Raw genomic sequence first — 18,922 nt, 5'->3', positions numbered from 1 at the left:
GGAAAGCATGAGTTATTGACCATGTAGGTGTAAGTTTATCTTTTTAAACAGTGTACAGTTTGAGCTTGTAATACTTGTGTTATTTGTGAAGAAAGCACGTTAGATTAACTAATAGAAGCTGTAATAAGTGTGCACAGAACATCTCGGGAACAAGATAATAGTTCTGATGCTTAGAACGTGGCTGTATTTATGTTGACAGCAGCTATTACTAAGTACAGTTACTGCAGTGAGCGTGTATCCACAGCTCTGAAAGGAAACTGAGTCACAGCATGAGAAGTGCTAATGACTAAACAGTTTCTTATTCTAAAACAGTTTTACCACAGCAGTTCTGCCTGACTTCAAGTTCTAAGTGCTTATACAGTGTATTTGTCTCCCAGCTTTGTGCACCATTCAGATTCCCTAAAGGATTTGTATGGTAAAGCTATAATTTCCCATCAGCAAGAGTTCCCTAAGTTCACACATGTCATTATTATACTATGGGAGCTTTCTGCTCAGGGATCACTGATGGTCTCAACTAAGGAGGTGCAGGATCTAGCAGGTTAGAATTGAAGCGCTGTTTGCTACGCTGCCATGCTGATCCTCTGTGCCTCACGCAGCAATCTGCATCTGGTAGGTGGACGATGCTAAACTTATTTTTCCTGAACGCCACACCACACCTTTTGCAGCTTTACCTTGAAATCAAATGAAAAGCAGTACTTCACTGATGACTGTCTCACCCATCATCCTAAATATGGTCACACACATTAATAATTGAAGGTAAGTCTTCCTTTCAATGTACCCTCTCCTTAAGATTCATTGACCAGTTCTGAGCAGTGCACCTGAATACAGTCATAACTCAAAGCCCACACTGTACTGCTTTTGTAGTTGTTTCTGCACCATTATCTCCACTGAAGCCCAGAGCTCCATGTTGTCATGGAGCAGCCACGCAGCGAGTTAGCACAGCTCTTTCAGAAAGACAAGCGAGAACAGTGAAAAGAAGGGGCTGAAGATCTAATGGCAACATACGGTAGAAACTTACTTTCGCTCTGGCTTCAGCTGCTTCTTTCCGCATCTTCTCATTGCGTAATACCTTCAACCATTCATTTTCTGTTTCTTTGGGAAGGGGAAGACCTTGATCTATCCGTGATGAAACAGTCATCAAAAATTGTTCTTTGTTTCTCATTTCCTGCTGGAGCTTAATGACAAGTGCTTTCTTCATGGATAGCTCTGCAACAAGAGCCATCATCTTCTGGGTTCTGTCCTTTATCTTCTTCTGCAGGTTGTTTGTCTGGAATAAGTAATGACTGCTTTGTAGTTAGGGCTTCCCTTTAGATGCTACTGGGCATGATGGTTAGGTAAGTATTAAGTGTGTAAAAACAAGCCCAACTTGACTTGGTTTAAAAAATAGTTCCATACTTGAAAATGCCGTAATGAAACAGGATTTGTGTTTCTGGATACGCTCAGAACCACAGATACTGGCAGCACCAGAAGATACAGAAAGCAAGTTTGTGTTTGTCTCCTGTCCTTTTCAGCTGAACAGCAAAACTCCTGTTGCCCTCAGAGGCAGGGATTGAACCCAGATTCCAACTGACCTTGTGCACAAGTAACTGTAATAAAGGTCTAATAAGCCTGATCCTTACAAGACAATTGAGTGATAATGTGGTCACAGTGGGGCTTAGGTTGGGAAGTTATCCTTAGCAGGGGGGGAACAGACAAGAGCAAGATGGGAATCCTTGAGTCTGACTGGAGATGATTTAAACAAACAAAAAAAAAACCCAGCAAAGCTCAAATACTCTTTTTAAAGTGACAAATAGGGAATTGGGAGAGTCAGAGCAATCAACTGTAACTTCTGGCACATTGCCATTGTTACAGTAGTTATTAGCCCATGGCCATGATTTCACAAACCCAAATAACAGCCTTGTTTTTCCATCTGTGGAAAATTAAAGTTTTACTATAAAGATATGTGGTTTCTTTAACACTTTCCGAGTGCCAAACCTAACACCTAAGGAAAAAAAAAATCAACTCTGGCCTTGTTTTACATTAATTGCTTTGTATTTTTTTTTCACATCTTTCACTCAGTTCTTGATATGGAGTTTTTTCATTAAGGAGGTGGAGGTGATAGGATTTTTGCTCTTCCCCAAACAATATTGCTGGCAGTTAAAATGAAATAGATATCGTTCCATAGAAGTAACTGTAATGAAAATGATATTTCTTTCCTCTCTGGTTCCCTAAATAGCAAAGAAACTTTGAGCCAGATACTGGCTTTATCTTCTTCTGTATTGGAGGAATATAAAGCTTACCTGGCTTTTCCCCACTTTTAATCCATTACATGTTTCTTGTGGAAGGGCTGTTGTGTACACACACAAAAGGAGAATTCTCCCAAATTTCTAAGCACTCGACCTGAGAAATAACTAATCCTGGATCCTGGGGAGATGATGCAACTTCTGTTGAATAAGAATGTACACTCGCCTAATGCTCTCCCTGGGTCTGTATTGCTGGTATCACTAAATGTCTGTAATTCCTGAAGGCTGACACATGACTTGTCTATTGATATTTCCAGCCATAGTTTTGTAATTTGCAAGTGACTCCTCTTACCTCTTGCCCAGATATTATTTCATTTCACATAGAATAGCAAGCAGCACATGCAACGCCCCTCTTACCCTTTTAGCTAACAGCAGCTTGTCCTGTTTCCCGTCCTCTACCATGGCACGGATGCTGTCTGTCAGCCGGCAAACGTACTCATAGAGAAAATCTGTCTCCAGCAGCTTCTTTTCCTTCTGTGCCAGCTCCACCTCTAGCTGCAGAGGGAAGAATAGAGGGTGTAGGTAAATGGCAGGGGAAGGTGCAACACAAGGTGTTGCTGTTATTGACTAGAGAGCTGCTGCAATAATACCACTGAACAGCCATAAATAATCACTTCACCATCATTTTTTTTCAGATTTTTCACCTTCTCTACTAACTTTCAGGCCAAAGTTGGTTCAATTGGTTACTGGAAGTAGTACAGCTGTTCTATATCAGATCAAGCCCTTTCAGAGAGCAGGGGGTTACACCAGCATTACTGCTGTCTTGCCATGATTTTCTTGAATACAGTGATTTTTTATTCCTAGTGATTTTTCATTTTTAATCTTCTGGCTCCTTGAGTCACACTGTAATGAGAAGGCTTCAGCTCTTGCTTTAAATACCTTTTTCCTCCTGCTGCAAAAACAAATTACAAGGAAGTATGTGTTCCAAAGCCTAGAAAGAAAGTACTGTGCCACTAAAAGGACTTTAAAACCACAAGGAGATTGAAAAAGAATATTTAAACTTATCTTATAACTCCAAGAAACCTGACTGTTTACCATGCAGATTGGCAATAGCAGGCTGTGTTGTAGCCTGCTTGGTTATGTAGAGCTCCCTCCTGTCAAGGAACTGGTGGAAGTAAAGGAAAAAGCTCAACAAATTGAAGCAGATACTGTGAAGGGTTTGTGGTGAAGCACGGTAAACAGGATTTCAAAAAGGGGACTTGGGTGTCTGTTCTGAGCTTGTTGGTACCTTAATACCTTCAGAGCCCTGTGTGAATCCCCCCCTAAGTGAGGGGACTTTTGTGCCCCTGTAACAGGGGCAGACAATAATATATAAGAAAATACCAAAGTTGCTCATTCCATTCCTTTACTTTTTCCCCATATGCAATACAGGAGGTGCCCTGAAATTGCACCTTAAACGTCCTTCTGTTCTGAAGCCTGCTCCGGCAGTCCCTGGCGGCGGAGCTGCTTGGCTGGCCTGACTGCGGCTTCCGTGAAGGTCCCTTCTGGGGCTCCCCATTCCGCATGGAAACAAAGTAAAGCCATAGCCTGAGAAGGGTGTTTAATCCTGGGTCACGTATGCAGACCTTGTTAAAAGGGTGGTGGGTCTGCCTCCCACTCAGCCCGAGCAGCGTAGTGGAACACTGCATAGCCGCTAATGGAAGAACAACAACTTCATTTGTTTGCAATCTATTATTCCACTTTAATTTCCCTCTGCTGCCTTTTCTGTGGTTTTCCATGGTGAAGCAGGAGGGTCTGCGCTGAGGTCCCAGTTATGTGAACAGACTGGCAAGCAGAGGATGCAGCAGAGCCAGAATACCACACAGAGCCCATGTTTTGCTCCTGTTCTCCAGCCTCTGCTGGAAGAAGTTAAAATGTCCCACGCCCAGTTTTCCTGGAAAGCAGATGCTGCGCTGGAGTTCCCATCAGCCCATCATAATTATTTTAATTCCACTTCCACAAAGTTTACTTTAAAAATAAAAGGTACTACTTGCTTTTTCTAGAAGAGGTTGATTGGTGTGAGAGCTTGTGATGTGAGAAGTGATGTTACCTGCTCAATCTTTTTTAGCAGTTCAGGTGGCGATAGGTCCTTCCCTCCCAACTCTCGCTTTCTCGTCTCATTTGTGGGGTCTGCAAAGATTGCCTCCATCTGTTTAATCCTTTCCTTGCATTTGGAATACTAGGAAATGAAAAGTCACAATGGTTATTTTTTCCAATAAGAAGCCTGAAGTTCCACTGTTACTCCATGACTGGAGATGGAAGGTCTCAGTGTTCTTGATTTATGCCAGGAGAACTGCACTAAAGCATTCGGGATGTACTGGTGTGTGGCTGCACTGCCAACACTTGGGCTTGGAAGGAGGACTCCAGCCTTGTTGGGAGATGTTTGGATGCCCAGGTGGTGTAGGACTAAGCAAAAATGATACCAGTCAAACACTGGGAAACATTTCCATACGAAACCAGAGGTGGACATACATCATTCACCTGTGCTGTTGCTAATGAATGGGAATTTGAAAAAACAGTAGATTATGTCACAGGTCTTCCCTATAATGCACAAATGGAAATCAGCTTCATCTTATTAGTGGTTTAAATGTCTTTAATGTGCGTTACCTTGAATCCTTCTCCATGTGCAACACAACCACCTAAAACTGTGTCTAAATAATTTAGCTGCACAGAAGAGGCTTTTTCTCTGAGCCACCAGGTACCACAGCAAGAACCCTGGACTGGAAGATTATTTTCACCTTCAGAACATGTTTGGGAGGTCAGAAAAAGGCTGCCCCAGAGACTGATAATTTCTTCAGCTTCTGCTGGTGGCCTGGATGAAAAGCTGCAGGTGGTTTGTACAAAATTATGTCCTTTAGGCCATAGTGGGGTGGGCTCAGGGCCACCCTCCACAGTCCCTGCCGGCAGGCAGGGGAATGGAGTGTCCTGAGGAGGGAGAGGAACACCAGGAAGGTGGGAGCCCCCACCAGTATCCGCTTCCTTCCCTCTCACCAAGTCTCTGCAGCCTGGCCAAGGGGGCACCTTCAGTGATGGATGGGGCTGTGCGGTGGGTGTCTGGGGCTTCTCTGGGACTCACAGATAGAGCCACCCCCCTGCAGACTTTTTCAACATTAACAGGCAAGACTTCCTTGTGTAGGCGAGGGGCTGAATACATAGGATTATGAGCAATTTTTAGTTCTTTTTTTAAGGGAGACGATGTGACAGTTGCAGAACGCAAATGAACTCTGCTGACTGCTAGAAACCAAGTCCCACCTGAAGCTTTGTACTCAGACTACTTCTTTTATCCTCAGAAATACAACAGATGTTTTGAGGTAGAGAGCCTTCCTTTATCCCTACAATCTTCTGTTTGACCCATAGGATCCACTTAGGGATGTAGGAAGTCTATGAGTTTAGTTGCGAGTTAAATCTGAGAATCCCACCTCCCTGCTGGTTAGTGCTGAAGGTCTCATCCCTGTAAGCGTCCAAATTTTCCGTGTTAAACTTCCCAGATGTGTGTCCTGAAGTGACTCAGTGATGACACTGAGCAATGTGGTTCTCCTGGGACCAAGAGAGGCAGGTGTTCCCTGACCTTTCTGATGTGAGTCCTTTCCGTGGAATAATGGTACCCAGAACACTGTAGATGGACATCCATGCTTTGCATAAATACTTGCAGAAGGAGCAACTGGGAGCATTTCTTCTTGTTTGGATTTGCAGAACTGACAGTGGTCAGTCTTTTTCTACTTTGATATGCACCTGGCCACCTGTCAGCACGTTGTCACTCTGACCTTGATCTAGTAGCTCTAACATAACATGACCCAAATCAAGGCCATAAATGCTAATCATGAATTGCAGGTGATGGTATTAAGGAAATAAGCAGTCACTGGCTCTTACAAACAGTCAGCAAAAAGACAAAGTAAATCTTTAGATGTTGCTACTGGGATGGAGTTTGCTCCCTGAAAGTTAGCAAGCCATATTTAACTGGAAAAGGGAAAAGGCATAGATCTCCTTGTGTGATTATGGGACATTACCAGAACATCAGTTTTTAAATACTTCTTTTTCTGGTAAAAAAAGCATCACACAGCTCTTTCTTTTACATTTTGTTTACGAGCAGGCAAAATAAAAACTTTAAATTGCTGTAATGAACAATTTCCTTGTCAAAACATGATTCAATTTAAAATGAATACCCTTCAGTGCGTAACAAGTTTCAGGGGTACTGAAAGATTTATTTATTTTAATTATAAACAACTAAAACTCAAGCCAAATAATACACAGAGCGGAAGAATGTAAGAGCAGGACTAGCACAAACAACAGGATGCAGGTCCGTGTCCAGTAGTGTTACGTATCTGGGGCCAAATTTTTCAACCACTAACTCAGCTGAAAATGCATTGTTGGAGGCTGTAGTAACTTCATGAGACTAGGGACAGCTCGCCAAGTAAAATTTTGCAGGATTGAATATTTAATTTAGAGAAGGACTGCTGCAGCAAAAATACTGTTCAAACAAGAAAGAAAAAAAAATTAAATATTAAATATTAGGCTTACTTTTAAATGCAATACGAATTGGAGTGATAAAATGCAGGCTAATTCAAAAGTAAGGAAAACAAAGCACTTTTAGAGATAGCCATGGTCTTCTGTGTCTGCTTAAATGATGTGACTGTAGACATCACTCTTTATTTTCTCCTTATTTGTGGTGTTTTCCTTGCACAAAACTTTATCTGAGTTCTACGAGATTCTAAATCTTAAAACCAAAGAAACCCCTTCTTTCTTGGAATGGATTTGATGCAGGGGACAGGAAAAAGCTCTTCAATAGAGGCTTTTCTACATTTGATTGTTATCATTTGGGAGGAATTGTTGAAGGATGAACAGAGGAGATGGAACACATATCTAGATAAAGGGGCTGGTCTAAAAATGTGGAGACCTGGTGGTTATTTTGGAAATCTCAGAGCAGGTAGGCGAGGTATACGGAACACTAGAAAAGGGCAAATATCATACCTATTTTTAAAAATGGGAGGAAAGGACTTATGGAACTATAGATAACTACTTTCTGAAGAATAAATCTGTAGCAAATCATTAGGCTTTCGTTCTAGATAGCTAGAAAAGAAAGAGGTTTGGAATAACAGCCAACACAGGTGCGTTGAGTCATGGCAAACCAGCCCGATTTCCTACCATGATAATTTAACAGGGATGTGGACAACAAAGAGTAGGTATCATACATCTTGATTTTTACGTAGTTTTAATATTGTTTCACGTTATATTCTCATAAACAAACTAAAGAAATGTGGTTTTGATGAAAATACGAGGTAAGTACTACATCAGTTGAATGAGATTAAACTCAGAGAGACTGCAAATACGTTCTGGCAGAGAAGATTCAAATTTAAAATTACCTTTGTCTGATAAAAGGTCAGAATTAAAGGGATAATATTAAATAACAAACACAAGATGCCATATGGAGGCAGGAAAAAATACCCATACAAATACAGAATCAAGGCAAACTTGATCAGACACCCTTTCTTAATAGAACCGTCTTGTTGTTACAAATGGACACAAGCTGAACATCACTATGTACTGGTGTTACAAGAAAGGCTGCCATTGTACCTGGACACATAAGCAGAATTATAACCTGCAAGATGCCTGAATGTATCTTTTCACTCTCAGCATTGCACATCAAGAAAAATAAAGACCATACTGCTGAAACTAAAAGAAAGGCAAAACAAAAGAATCGTCTAAGAAATATCTGTAAGGGCTGATGGAAAGAAACAGCGTTGTGTAGCCGAGCAAAAAGATGGCGGAGGAACGTCATTAGCCATCATCCAGTATCATGAAATGTTGCAGGGATGAGGATGGTGATCCATTTGTCATGTCCCTGGTGGACAATACAAAACAATATTCTTACAGCGCAGCAAGAAAGATTCAGGGTAAAAGTTAAGAAAATCCCTGTAAAGGTAGGACAGTGGTGGTTTGAAAGTACAGCTTAGCCCTCTCAGGAATGACAGGCAGTCTTATGCTTGAGTAGGAGCAGGATAAACTCTTTACCACTTCACTAGCCTCATTTTTCTATGACTGCAATGATGCAGTTTGTAGATTTTTATGGCGTTGTATTAAAACCCAAATAAATCTTAATGCCAAACGCCTCAACAAAATTGTCAGTCCCTGTTACATTAGTTGAACTCTGAGGCATGAAAGTCACGTCTACAGCACCTTGACAGCTCTGCAGGTCTATGTGTGGGATTAATTAATGTTTCATGCTAATGATTTCTCACTGATGCATGAAGGCAGATCAGTTTTCATGGGTCAGTTCAGCCAGCAGGACCAGTCCTTTGATGTTCAGTCCCAATTAAAAGTGACATACTTTTATGCCAGGCAAAACCACCTTAGAATCTCACCAGGTGTTTTTTGTATCAAATGAAGGAAGCGCAGGAGTATAGGAGACACAAGTAAAATTGTAGTTCTTCCTGAACTCATACATAGCCCTGACTGTGCTATTTCCCTTCCCAGTGGGCACCACAGCCACTGAGATTGGGGTCAGTTTCCACAGGCTACTGACTACAATGCACTCATTCATTCACCTATTCCAAGAAATACATAGAATCATAGAATGGTTTGGGTTGGAAGGGACCTTGAAGATCATCCAGATCCAATCTCTGACTTGGGAACATGTATTGACTGCTCCCTGTGTAATACCACAATGTGCAGTATTTTCCTACTTTTAAATTTTGTGTTGATATTGTCAAAATATTTAAAGCACCTGTAACAACTGCCTCCCTTTGATGGTGAGTTCAGGCTTGACATGAACCATCACCATGAGGGAGACAGTTTTAGGGATGCAGAATAGAATAATCAAAGTTTCATAATTGACTTCCTCAATTTAAAAAAATCATCTGCCTTTAGTTACTGCATTTGTCTCACTGTTCTCAGCCTCATCTAAATCTTACCTGAAAACATTTCTTTTTTTAATTTAGTCTGTCAATTTTATTTCATGCTGCCTCTATTCATCATGTGAATCTGTAATGGTACTGTAAAGTCCTTTGGGGAATGCTTTGCATAAAGCGTTGTACAACATTTTATTCTTTCAGCAGAGCATACAGTTTCTTGAAAAGACCACAAGTAACAGAAAAATGCAAGCACTATTTAACCGTGAGTCACAGCTCCCATCGATGCAATTATGAAAGGCGATGGTACACCCTAAGTTATGATTTTATGCAGGCACTAACAGAATATATATGGAAAGAATTACCATCTGGAGATAAGGTCAAAAGTAAATGAGCCATTTCAGAAAGCAAGGAAAGAATGTCCCAAACACTGCAGTTTGTTAGTCGTTTAATGTCATGCTGTAACTAGAAATAAAACTTACGCTGTTTTTGTGTAGAAGAAAGTATATGTGGATCATATCATTGTAGGCAGCAGAGTTTGCAGAGGAGGCTCAGGGTCAAGTGTGAATTGAGTTATTATTTCAGAAATTTGAAGAGCTAAGTATATCTCCCACCCCTCCGCCTACCCCCATCAATACAGTTTTAACACATTTTATCTACATGCCCATTTTTTCCCCATGACTCCCATTCTCCAGCTTAGTCACACTGACATTTCATTCTGTGGGGAGGGTCAGCTAAGCCTCCATGCCCAGGAAGCATTTGGCATGTCCATGACCCAGTGGATCAGCCAGTTACACAGAAGTGTAGAAACTCACATATCTGAAGTTACAGACACGCATCAGTTCTTTGTTAGACAGATGCATTAGTGAACTTTCTGTTTTAACAACCCTTGAACATGCAATCATTTTTCTCTATGAAATTACCTGAAGTTTTAAAATACAGACTACTACAAAGAAAAATAAAGGGTTTTTCCCCACTGACCTGTATCTGAAGTACCACCAGCTGTGCCTCCAGGGCGTTCTTCTCTGGGAGTGCTTTGAATGCTGATTTAATCTGTCTCTTTTTCTCAGCTACCTTCAGCTTCAGAAATCTGATCTTTTCATTCATAACTTCCATCTCAATAGCTCCATTTCTACATAACATCTCTTGTATGTTCACTTTCTCATATAAAATGCATAGTTCTTCTTCTCGATTTCTGAGCATAAGACCACTGCAATAAGCCCAAGGTGAAAAGGTAACATTTTTTAAAAAAATTTCTCTTATTCAGTGTATTCCATTCAAGAGCACAAATGGTGACCTTGAAAGACAGTAATAATTTGGGAAAATGTACAAAGCTTTCACAAATATTATTTTAATTTCATCCCAGCATTTTAAATGGGAAACAAAATAGTTACAGTGTGAAAACCAGAGAACAAACAATTGCAAAGGTTACTTTAGTCTCTCATTTAGTTCTAAAAGCTCTTCTGGCCTTCCACACTAGTCATTTAAAAATGGCTTAACATTATCAGGGAGTTTTATATCTTTTGCATTTTCATACCTCATCTGTGCACAAAGCACAAACAGAGCAGGAGGATACAAGCTCTCAAAGCTTTCAGTAGCCAAGCCACCGTATGTTTTTCATTAAAGTTGGAAAAGATCTCTAAGATCATGCAGTTCGACCGTCAGCTCAACCCCACTGTGCCATGGCCCCAAGTGCCATGTCTACACTTTTTTGAACACCCCTAGGGATGGTGACTCCACCACTTCCCTGGGCAGCCTGTTCCAATGCTTCAGCACTCTTTCAGTACAGAAATTTTTCCTAATATCCAGTCCAAGCTTCTCCTGGCACAACTTGAGGCTGTTTCCTCTCATCCTATCTTTTGTTACTTGGGAGAAGACACCAACACCCACCTTGCTACAACCTCCTTTTAATAATAGTTCTGAAGAATGAAGATTATCTCCAATAGAGAAAAAGCACACATCTGTGTAATGCAAAGCAGCACTGACATCGCAGTGAGGCTGACTGAGTAGCGTAACAGTGTAGTAAGGCAATTCTATAGTATTCCTAACTAGGAGTGCTCATAAGCTGAAAAATACCGTTGCTCCATGAATGTCAAGATTAAATACTATATCACATCACATTTACATGTATACCTCTCATTTTTTTGCTGAATAGCCCTTTCATATTTTTTGTGTAGCTCCTCAATTTCCTCTTCAATGCGGGTGACAGTGTTGGTGAGCCTCTCGAGATCCAGACACAGTTGCTTTTTCCTTGATTGCATCTCGTGTATGATTTCTACAATTTTGCAATAATCACTTTTGAGACTGTCTTTAATTACTACATTATTTGTATTCTTCAGACGTTGCTTCTGCAATTTTCTTTAACATAACAGAAAAGTAGGAAATGATTTAGTCCTTTCAATTGGAAAGCAATTTCAACAATTAAAAGCAGAGCTTAAATTAATTCCTCAAATACACAAAGAATCTTCTATGTCACTCTGCTTCACAGAAGCATTATAAGAAGTAGACAGAGTCTCTGAGAACAGCTTCCCTCTCCAAGCTCTTTCCAGCTGAAATAGAACTGGATTATGGCCCAAGAAAAATGCTGTAAACGGAGCACCGCACTACAGCTCTTTTCTCCACCGAGTAACTCATGGGACTGTAAGAAATGAAGCTCAAGAGCAGAAACATAAACAGGTGCATATTCTTAAGGTGTACAAATCCTTCCCTTCTGTTTAAACAGAGATATTTCAATAATTTTGTGATTGCGATTCAAGTATCTGCAAGTTTATTGTTTATAAAACAATGTATCACAACACTCATGCAAGGAAGAAAATTATTTTTCCCCGTTTGACAGATAAGAAAAAAAAATCACAATAAAAGGTTAGTGACAAGATCACATTATGTAAAAACGAAGAACAGAACTCATTTCCAGTGACCTTGCTGGCCACTGGATGATGGTCCCTCACTTAACAGATTGTTGTTGCCACAAAAATGATTTTTTTTCTCACAACATGGAACTTAGAGTTACTGCATTTGATCTGTGGTAAGTATCACTTCTTGATCAAATAACACTACTTTATTTAAACTCCAGAGATAGTCACGTCAACATACAAAAGAGGTAGTGAAAGGAGAAGCATAGTCCTCTGATAAATTACAGAACTGCACGTGGAGTATTCTGCCTCTCCTTGTGGGCTCATATTAAATTGCTGAATTACTCTACACAGAACAGTTAGCTGCTTTCTGGTTGATTTCCCCTGTCTCTATAACACTCTCCAGTTCCACAGGGTATTAATTAATTGAATTAAACTTTAGCAAAGCAGTTTCAGACTGAAAGCATGACAGTATTGCAAAAATGCAATGTGTTATTAAATATTTTCTGAAAAACCTTTATCTTGTATGGACTGATACTCTGTCTGTCCTCCAGATTGTGTGGGTTGCAGTTAAGTCAGAGATAATATGATACTAGTGTCTGTTACTGGGATCAAAAATCTTTTCCATAGGCAAGAGAACTACTGATAATTCAGTAACTCTTGCTAGTTTTAAAACTAGGTTTGCAGAGATCGAAATGTCTGTTGGATCTGTACTGGAATAGAGTCATCCATAATAAACAGATATTTCTGAGATCTAGGAAATATGTCTGCCTTTTTAGCCCCTCTCCCCACATCCTTTCATGACTGATTTATTGGGAAGGCCTCAAAAATTTTAGCACAAAATGTCGGCTTCAGCAACTTGACAAAGACCTCTTCAATTACTAAGTTCCCCTTCTTATCTAGCTAACTCTAGCATGACTGAAATCAGGTTACACAGAGATTCACAATACACTTTAAATGAATGTACCCTGAATGCCCTCTTTGGTCTGGTTGTACAATGTTTTGGAATAAAACCCCCAAAGTTTTGGGAAAATAAATTTATTTTTAAATTACTCAGTTTTGGCTGTAGTGTTTTACATATACAGTTAGTTATTTGCTAGCTTCCTGCTTTTGCAGTCTATGTTGCACTAAGCTTAATAGCATCACTATGATGACAAAAGGGTGTCAAAAGGACATCTCCACTAAATAATAACCTAGGAAAAAATAGTCATATGCACCCCCTGTTCCACCCCATCCTCTTTGTTGTGAATGTAACCCTTGACTTAAACTAGGATTGCCTGGAAAGGGTGGGAAGGTGAAGGAGTAGCCCAACAACGTTCAAAAATGGTTCATGCCAAGCTAATTGTAAAGTGTTAGAGTAATAAGAAACTATGTAACGGTGTTGCTAAGTGTCTTTCTTTAATCAGATTTTAAAAACCAGGATAATAAGTACGAAGGATGATATAGGCATAGTTGAAGTTGGACTAGTTTCTCACTTAAGTTTCTTTCTAATCTTACATTTCTATAATTCTGATGTACAGCTTACTTAAAACTCACCTTTCCTTGGTCAAAACAGTATTCCTTAAACTTTCTATTTGATTTTCTACCAATTTTACCCGGTTTTTAATTTTACTTGCTTTCTGCTGAGCAGCACGCACCAGGTTTATACATTTATTCCTTTCGTTTTGGATAACTTCATACATTTTAGCAAATCCTTGTATTCTGAAAAAAATGACAAATACAAAAGAAATTGTTATTATAATTTTGTGGATACATTACTTGGATAAAAACTGTTTCAAAAGACATTTTTTTAACTAAGGTTTTGTTATTATTTTCTTACTCTTTTTGGATTTCTCTTGTCCTCCTTTTATATTCTCTTATTTCAAGATCCTTTCTTTTTATTTTTTTAATACAATTTTGGAGTTGTATCTGAAATTTAAATAGCATTCAGTAAACACTTTATGTGTAACAAAGAAATGTCTTCAAAGAAATTACTCAGAACAGCTATACTTAGACAAAGAAAAGACAGTAAAGCAACTTTATTCTAAGAACTTATTGCAATTATTATTTAAAGCTTTTATCATTACGATATTAAAAATACATTTTTTCTATGTATAGTAGGCTTACAAGGACTGTTACTAATGTAGATAATTTCATGCTGCATCTTAATATGCTTGATCCTTTGTCTCTGGAGTTCCATTGTTTCTATTGATCAGCCTCGTGGTTCCATCACTATATAATTATTTGGCATATGCACGACTGAAACTGTACCTTTTCAAATAAAAATTATTTTTCACTCTTTCCCGGCTTTTAAGAAATCACTGATTAAGTAGAATGGTACATTTACATTTTGCTAAGGCTCTGGACCTTTTCATTTCAGTTATGATTGGTCCTAACAGCTGGTATCATTAACCTTCAATGGACAGGCCTTTTCTCACTGGTATCAGGATGAAGAAAATGGTATTAAAAAATCTGGTGGATATTTCGTTGCAACTCTGGGCGTGTGTTTGTATACATTACTTTGTATTGTTTATTTTTATGATCTGTTTGTGGCCTGATTTTTATTGAAGGTGCATAGCCTGACATGTTTGTTCACTCTATTTTTATAGAGAGTCAAAGCTTCCCAGGTGCAAGAAGGGTAGCATATCTAATTTATTTGAATAGAGACTACATTGTAGAAGCATAACTACTTCATTCCTGTGTACAAATCTGGTGGTTTGTATAAACAGTGCAACATCACAGCACATATATATTATAATGGCAGCAAACTGCAGGCAGTAAACCAAATGACTACTCTTAGTTTCTGTGACCACAGAAAAAGTTTTCTTTCTTTCTTCACATTTGTAACAATTTACACTGGAAAATGTGTCAGGAAAAGAAAAATTGCTGCTTCATGAATAAGTAGCATTCTGTTTATTTTCCAATGTCCATATATTTGTAAAATAAAACACAGTTATACTTCCAAGTATCTCAGTTGAGCCTATCTGCTTTTCTGCCTCTTTATCCCATAGGCTTGAAAGAAAAATATCCTTTCAAATACCTCGTTTCAATTACAGCATAATATTTTAATATCCTATCGCACTGCACCATAAATTGACAATAGAACGACACAGTATTGTGAGCTTCCTGCATTGTGCTGGAACTTCAAAGTACAGTGGGCAATGAGTGTCCATAAGGGTCTCCTCATTAGTCATTTAATTTCTCCATATACTTGATTTTACTTTAGGAGGGTCTTCCAATTATAAGAGATTTTTCTTTACTTGGATTTTCTGAACATCTCTGCATTTCTGTTCCTTCTCTTCAACTTTGCGAGAAGTCAGATGTGCTAGCCTGGATAACTCATTTCTGCATTTTTCCTGCTCCTTGAAAAGCCGATCTTCTTCAGCAATACATTCTTCTATCATGCGAGCATCCATGTCTGATAACATTTCCTAAAGAAAATTAAATTCAGTTACATATGCATCAATGCATCAGTGTTGGCAAAACCACAGTTGTCTTGATAGGTCCATACTGCACAACGGAATACACTGAGCTTTCACATTAAGAGACCAAACTTGGACATTTAAACAGATGAACGGATGGCTTCCTAGGCTCCTCTGTCTACGTGACCAGATTGTTATTGACTATCATGGCACACTAGATACATATCCTAAACACAGTGACATGTAGATCTCCAACGTATAAGTGTTCAAACACAAGGTGAATCCCATCTGATAATGCTAACAAGTTCAAAGACAGCACAAGAAGAAATGATCTTGAGAAGAAGGGATGTCTGAAATATATTGCTTCTTATAAAGTCATTTACATAATGGCAAGTCCTAATACTCTCATGATTGAGACATCTGCATTTTCACATCATATATGGCTGTGAGTATAGACAGACATCCACAAATGACAAAGCCATGGAGATTGAAATTTATGATGTACAAATACTGAATTGTCCTTGTTTCAACAAGACACTGTGCCATATCCAAAGGAAATTTATACCCATCACATTTCTAGCTGCAATGTGTTTAACAATATTCAGAAAGACTTAACCTAGAAAGCAGAATTGCTTTCTGCCTTCTAATATGTGACCGGTAACACTGAAAAATGTTTTTTTAAATACATCAAGCCAGCAGTCTTTAAAATTGAACAAATATTACCACATGTCTTCTCCTCAGAAAGCTGCAACTAGAAACTCCCATAATTTTTCATTCAAATAATGCCCTTATTCTCATGGTTGAAAACCAACTGTTATAGTGAAAAAGTATGAGAAAACAGAACTTGGCACCTGCTCAGCTAAACTCCTCTTGGCCATTTCAACTTCCTTCTGCAGTTCTTGTCGTCTTTCTAATAATTCTCTGTTACTTTTAGGGATGGCTTCTGCCTATGAAAATAAACCAAGCACACTGAGTGATGCAAACAAAAGATTTTAAAAATGTAAACTGCAGATGATCTATTTGATGTAGTGACATACGTTAAGAAATGAATTTTCTGTCCTGTTAAAATTGCTAGTCCGAGAATGCATTGTTGAGCAGAATTCCTCAACAACACATCCAAGTTTCTAATTCTTTTCTTTTAAGAATTTAACTATAAAACTAAAACTTCAGAAAGCCCAATTTAAGAATTGAATTTATAAGAGCTAAGATTTTCAGCAACACAACCATCACTTAAAAAATAATCACAAATAACAACTATGCAAAGATGTTACCTTTCAAATTCACAGAGGATTTTCTGAGTGAAATTTTGACCTTACTGAGAGAAAAAATAGATTTACCACTGGTTTTAATAGGGTCAGAATTTCACATCTGTGTAGATTTCATAGCATCTAAGAATCATAGAATGGTTTGGGTTGGAAGGGACCTTAAAAATCATCCAGTCTCAATCCCCCATGCCACAGGCAGGGACGTGTTCCACGTTTGAGCAGGTTGCTCAAAGCCCCATCCAACTTGATTTCATAGTTTTTGCCTTAAGTTATTAAAGTAAAATTTTTCCCTTGTTGGCTCTAGAAAGTCAAAACTAACAACACAAACAGTTATATGTTATTTTTTCTTGTACACTATGAGAAAATCTGTTTATTCAGTCAGATTTAAAAATGAAGTGTGTAAAGGAAGACAAGGTAGAAACTGTTTTCTGATAAAATATATCTGAACAATCCCACTAGAAGTACTTGTGTGATATAACTCATAATTGAATTGGCCTCACAGCGACTAACTTCACTTAAAAATTCTTCATGGTTATATGCAAGAAATAAATAGAGCACGCTAACGAGGCAGGCATATGTTGCCTGTCGGTAATTGCAAATCTGTAGTCCATACAGGTGGGAAAAAAATTACATCGAAGGACACATCTGGATGCCATTCAAAGATTATATACACAACCCGGTGGTGTCTTTCTCAGATCTCAACAACATGTTAAAGTTCAAAACACTATACCTCAATACAGATAATGAGAAGTTTCGCCCTTATGGTTTTCACTTTTGTGATAATATTATAAAATCAGGTGTTGTTTACTTGCATTAAGGGAAAAAGAAACAAAAGACACAGTAAAGGTCAACCTTTGGAGTTACTTTGGTTTCAGCTGCCAACTCTGAGATAGATTTTTTTTGACATAGGTTTGTTAAAAGGTCAATAAAACCTATTCTAAATAAGTTGCTTTTTCTCCTGTGGAAGAAGCAAACACAGCCTTTCTGTGCAGCGTGTATTAGTTACCACTTCTGCTGTTTAAAAGCTGTAGTGGCTGTAAGTAGGCATTTTCACTTTTCCAAGGTGGGATTCTAGAGATGCCGTGAAGTTCTTGAATCTAAAAGTAGAAAGCTCATATAAACATCTTTAATCCACTAAGGACTTTTGTTCACACAGGTCATGACCAAGTTCAGGCTCTTTTAGCTGTCTCTGCATTGGCCTGACCGAAGAGAAAGAAATGGAAAGAAACAGCAGTTCGGCCCTGAGCTGTAAGAACTGCAGCGGCCAGTTCTCTTTCACACAGAATGTCAGCGTTTAGCAATAACTGACCTTTCACAACTTACTGAGAAGAAAAACACATTTGAAGGAAGTGTTCCTGTAGTTTCCTTATTCTACAAACCAGTTATTCTGCACTCAGCACGTGCTTTAAAGTAACAGAAATTTGGGGAAGCACATTGATGTACTGCTGCTTCTGCGACTACATTTTTATACTAGCAATTAAGTCTTGTGATTTTTTTTCCACTTGGAATCACAATGAATAATATAAATTTGGTTTTTTAAGTAGTTTAAGAAATTTTAATTACTTAAAATATTTTTACTTTTGCTAGGTGTGATACTAAATCTTCCAAGTTCAAATAGTCTGGGGCAGCTTGATCTAGTGGGGTGTCCCTGCCCATTGCAGGGGGGGTTGGAACTAGATGATCTTTAAGGTCCCTTTCAACCCAAACTATTCTATGATTCTATGATTCTTCAGAGAGCAAAAGCCAAGCAGATTTAAGCTTGTCACTCTAGCCTTTCATGCTCCAGTATAACACTTGAACCGGCTGTGCTGCAGAGGAGAAGTGGGTTTGCATTTGGTCTTCTAAAAGACCCAAGAAAGAAATCAGAGAAAATACATAGCATGGAGAAGATGAGTTAAAACCAACTATATTGCCATGGCAATAAGGGCAGCATCCTGAAACAGCTGGAGTGAAATATTGCAGAGAATTCCACTTCTAGCTCTGCTGGCATTCCCTTCCCTTCCCCCTAGTCCTTATGATGCTGCTACTTTGAAGACACGTACAAGCCTACAACGTAACCTAGCATTAGTTCTGAAGGGATATAAATAAAATAAGGAATAAACTGGAGCTTAACATTTAAGGATCTCATTACAGATCTCCCACCCTTTCACACAGTGTAAAGAGGTTTGGTTAGGTTGGATTTGGATTTCACCCAGGACAGTGAGCTCTAACCACAGCTGTTCCTGAGTTGTGGTATTTTATTTTAGCATTACATGGTTTTGAACAATTGTGATTCTCCCTCCAGGAATATTTCTTCAA

The 18,922-nt window shown here is 38.8% G+C and overlaps 1 protein-coding gene across 1 annotated transcript in view; it reads right to left on the bottom strand.

The window, feature by feature from the left end:
- The window catches only part of CCDC146 (coiled-coil domain containing 146), a gene marked incomplete at its 5' end in the record, with an annotated part of 48,686 nt that overhangs the window by 467 nt on the left and 29,297 nt on the right, over nt 1-18,922 (bottom strand). The window contains 9 exons of the mRNA XM_054068571.1: nt 1,019-1,267; nt 2,640-2,777; nt 4,312-4,440; nt 10,088-10,316; nt 11,240-11,464; nt 13,495-13,659; nt 13,778-13,866; nt 15,198-15,368; nt 16,211-16,306. Coding sequence (XP_053924546.1) covers nt 1,019-1,267; nt 2,640-2,777; nt 4,312-4,440; nt 10,088-10,316; nt 11,240-11,464; nt 13,495-13,659; nt 13,778-13,866; nt 15,198-15,368; nt 16,211-16,306 — 1,491 coding nt within the window. The remainder of the gene's footprint in view (nt 1-1,018; nt 1,268-2,639; nt 2,778-4,311; nt 4,441-10,087; nt 10,317-11,239; nt 11,465-13,494; nt 13,660-13,777; nt 13,867-15,197; nt 15,369-16,210; nt 16,307-18,922) is intronic.

The sequence above is a fragment of the Cuculus canorus genome, chromosome 1, assembly GCF_017976375.1.
Source record: "Cuculus canorus isolate bCucCan1 chromosome 1, bCucCan1.pri, whole genome shotgun sequence".
Lineage (NCBI taxonomy): Eukaryota > Metazoa > Chordata > Aves > Cuculiformes > Cuculidae > Cuculus > Cuculus canorus.
The sequence above is the reverse complement of the archived record's forward strand: the minus strand, read 5'-3'. Positions and strand labels throughout refer to the sequence as shown.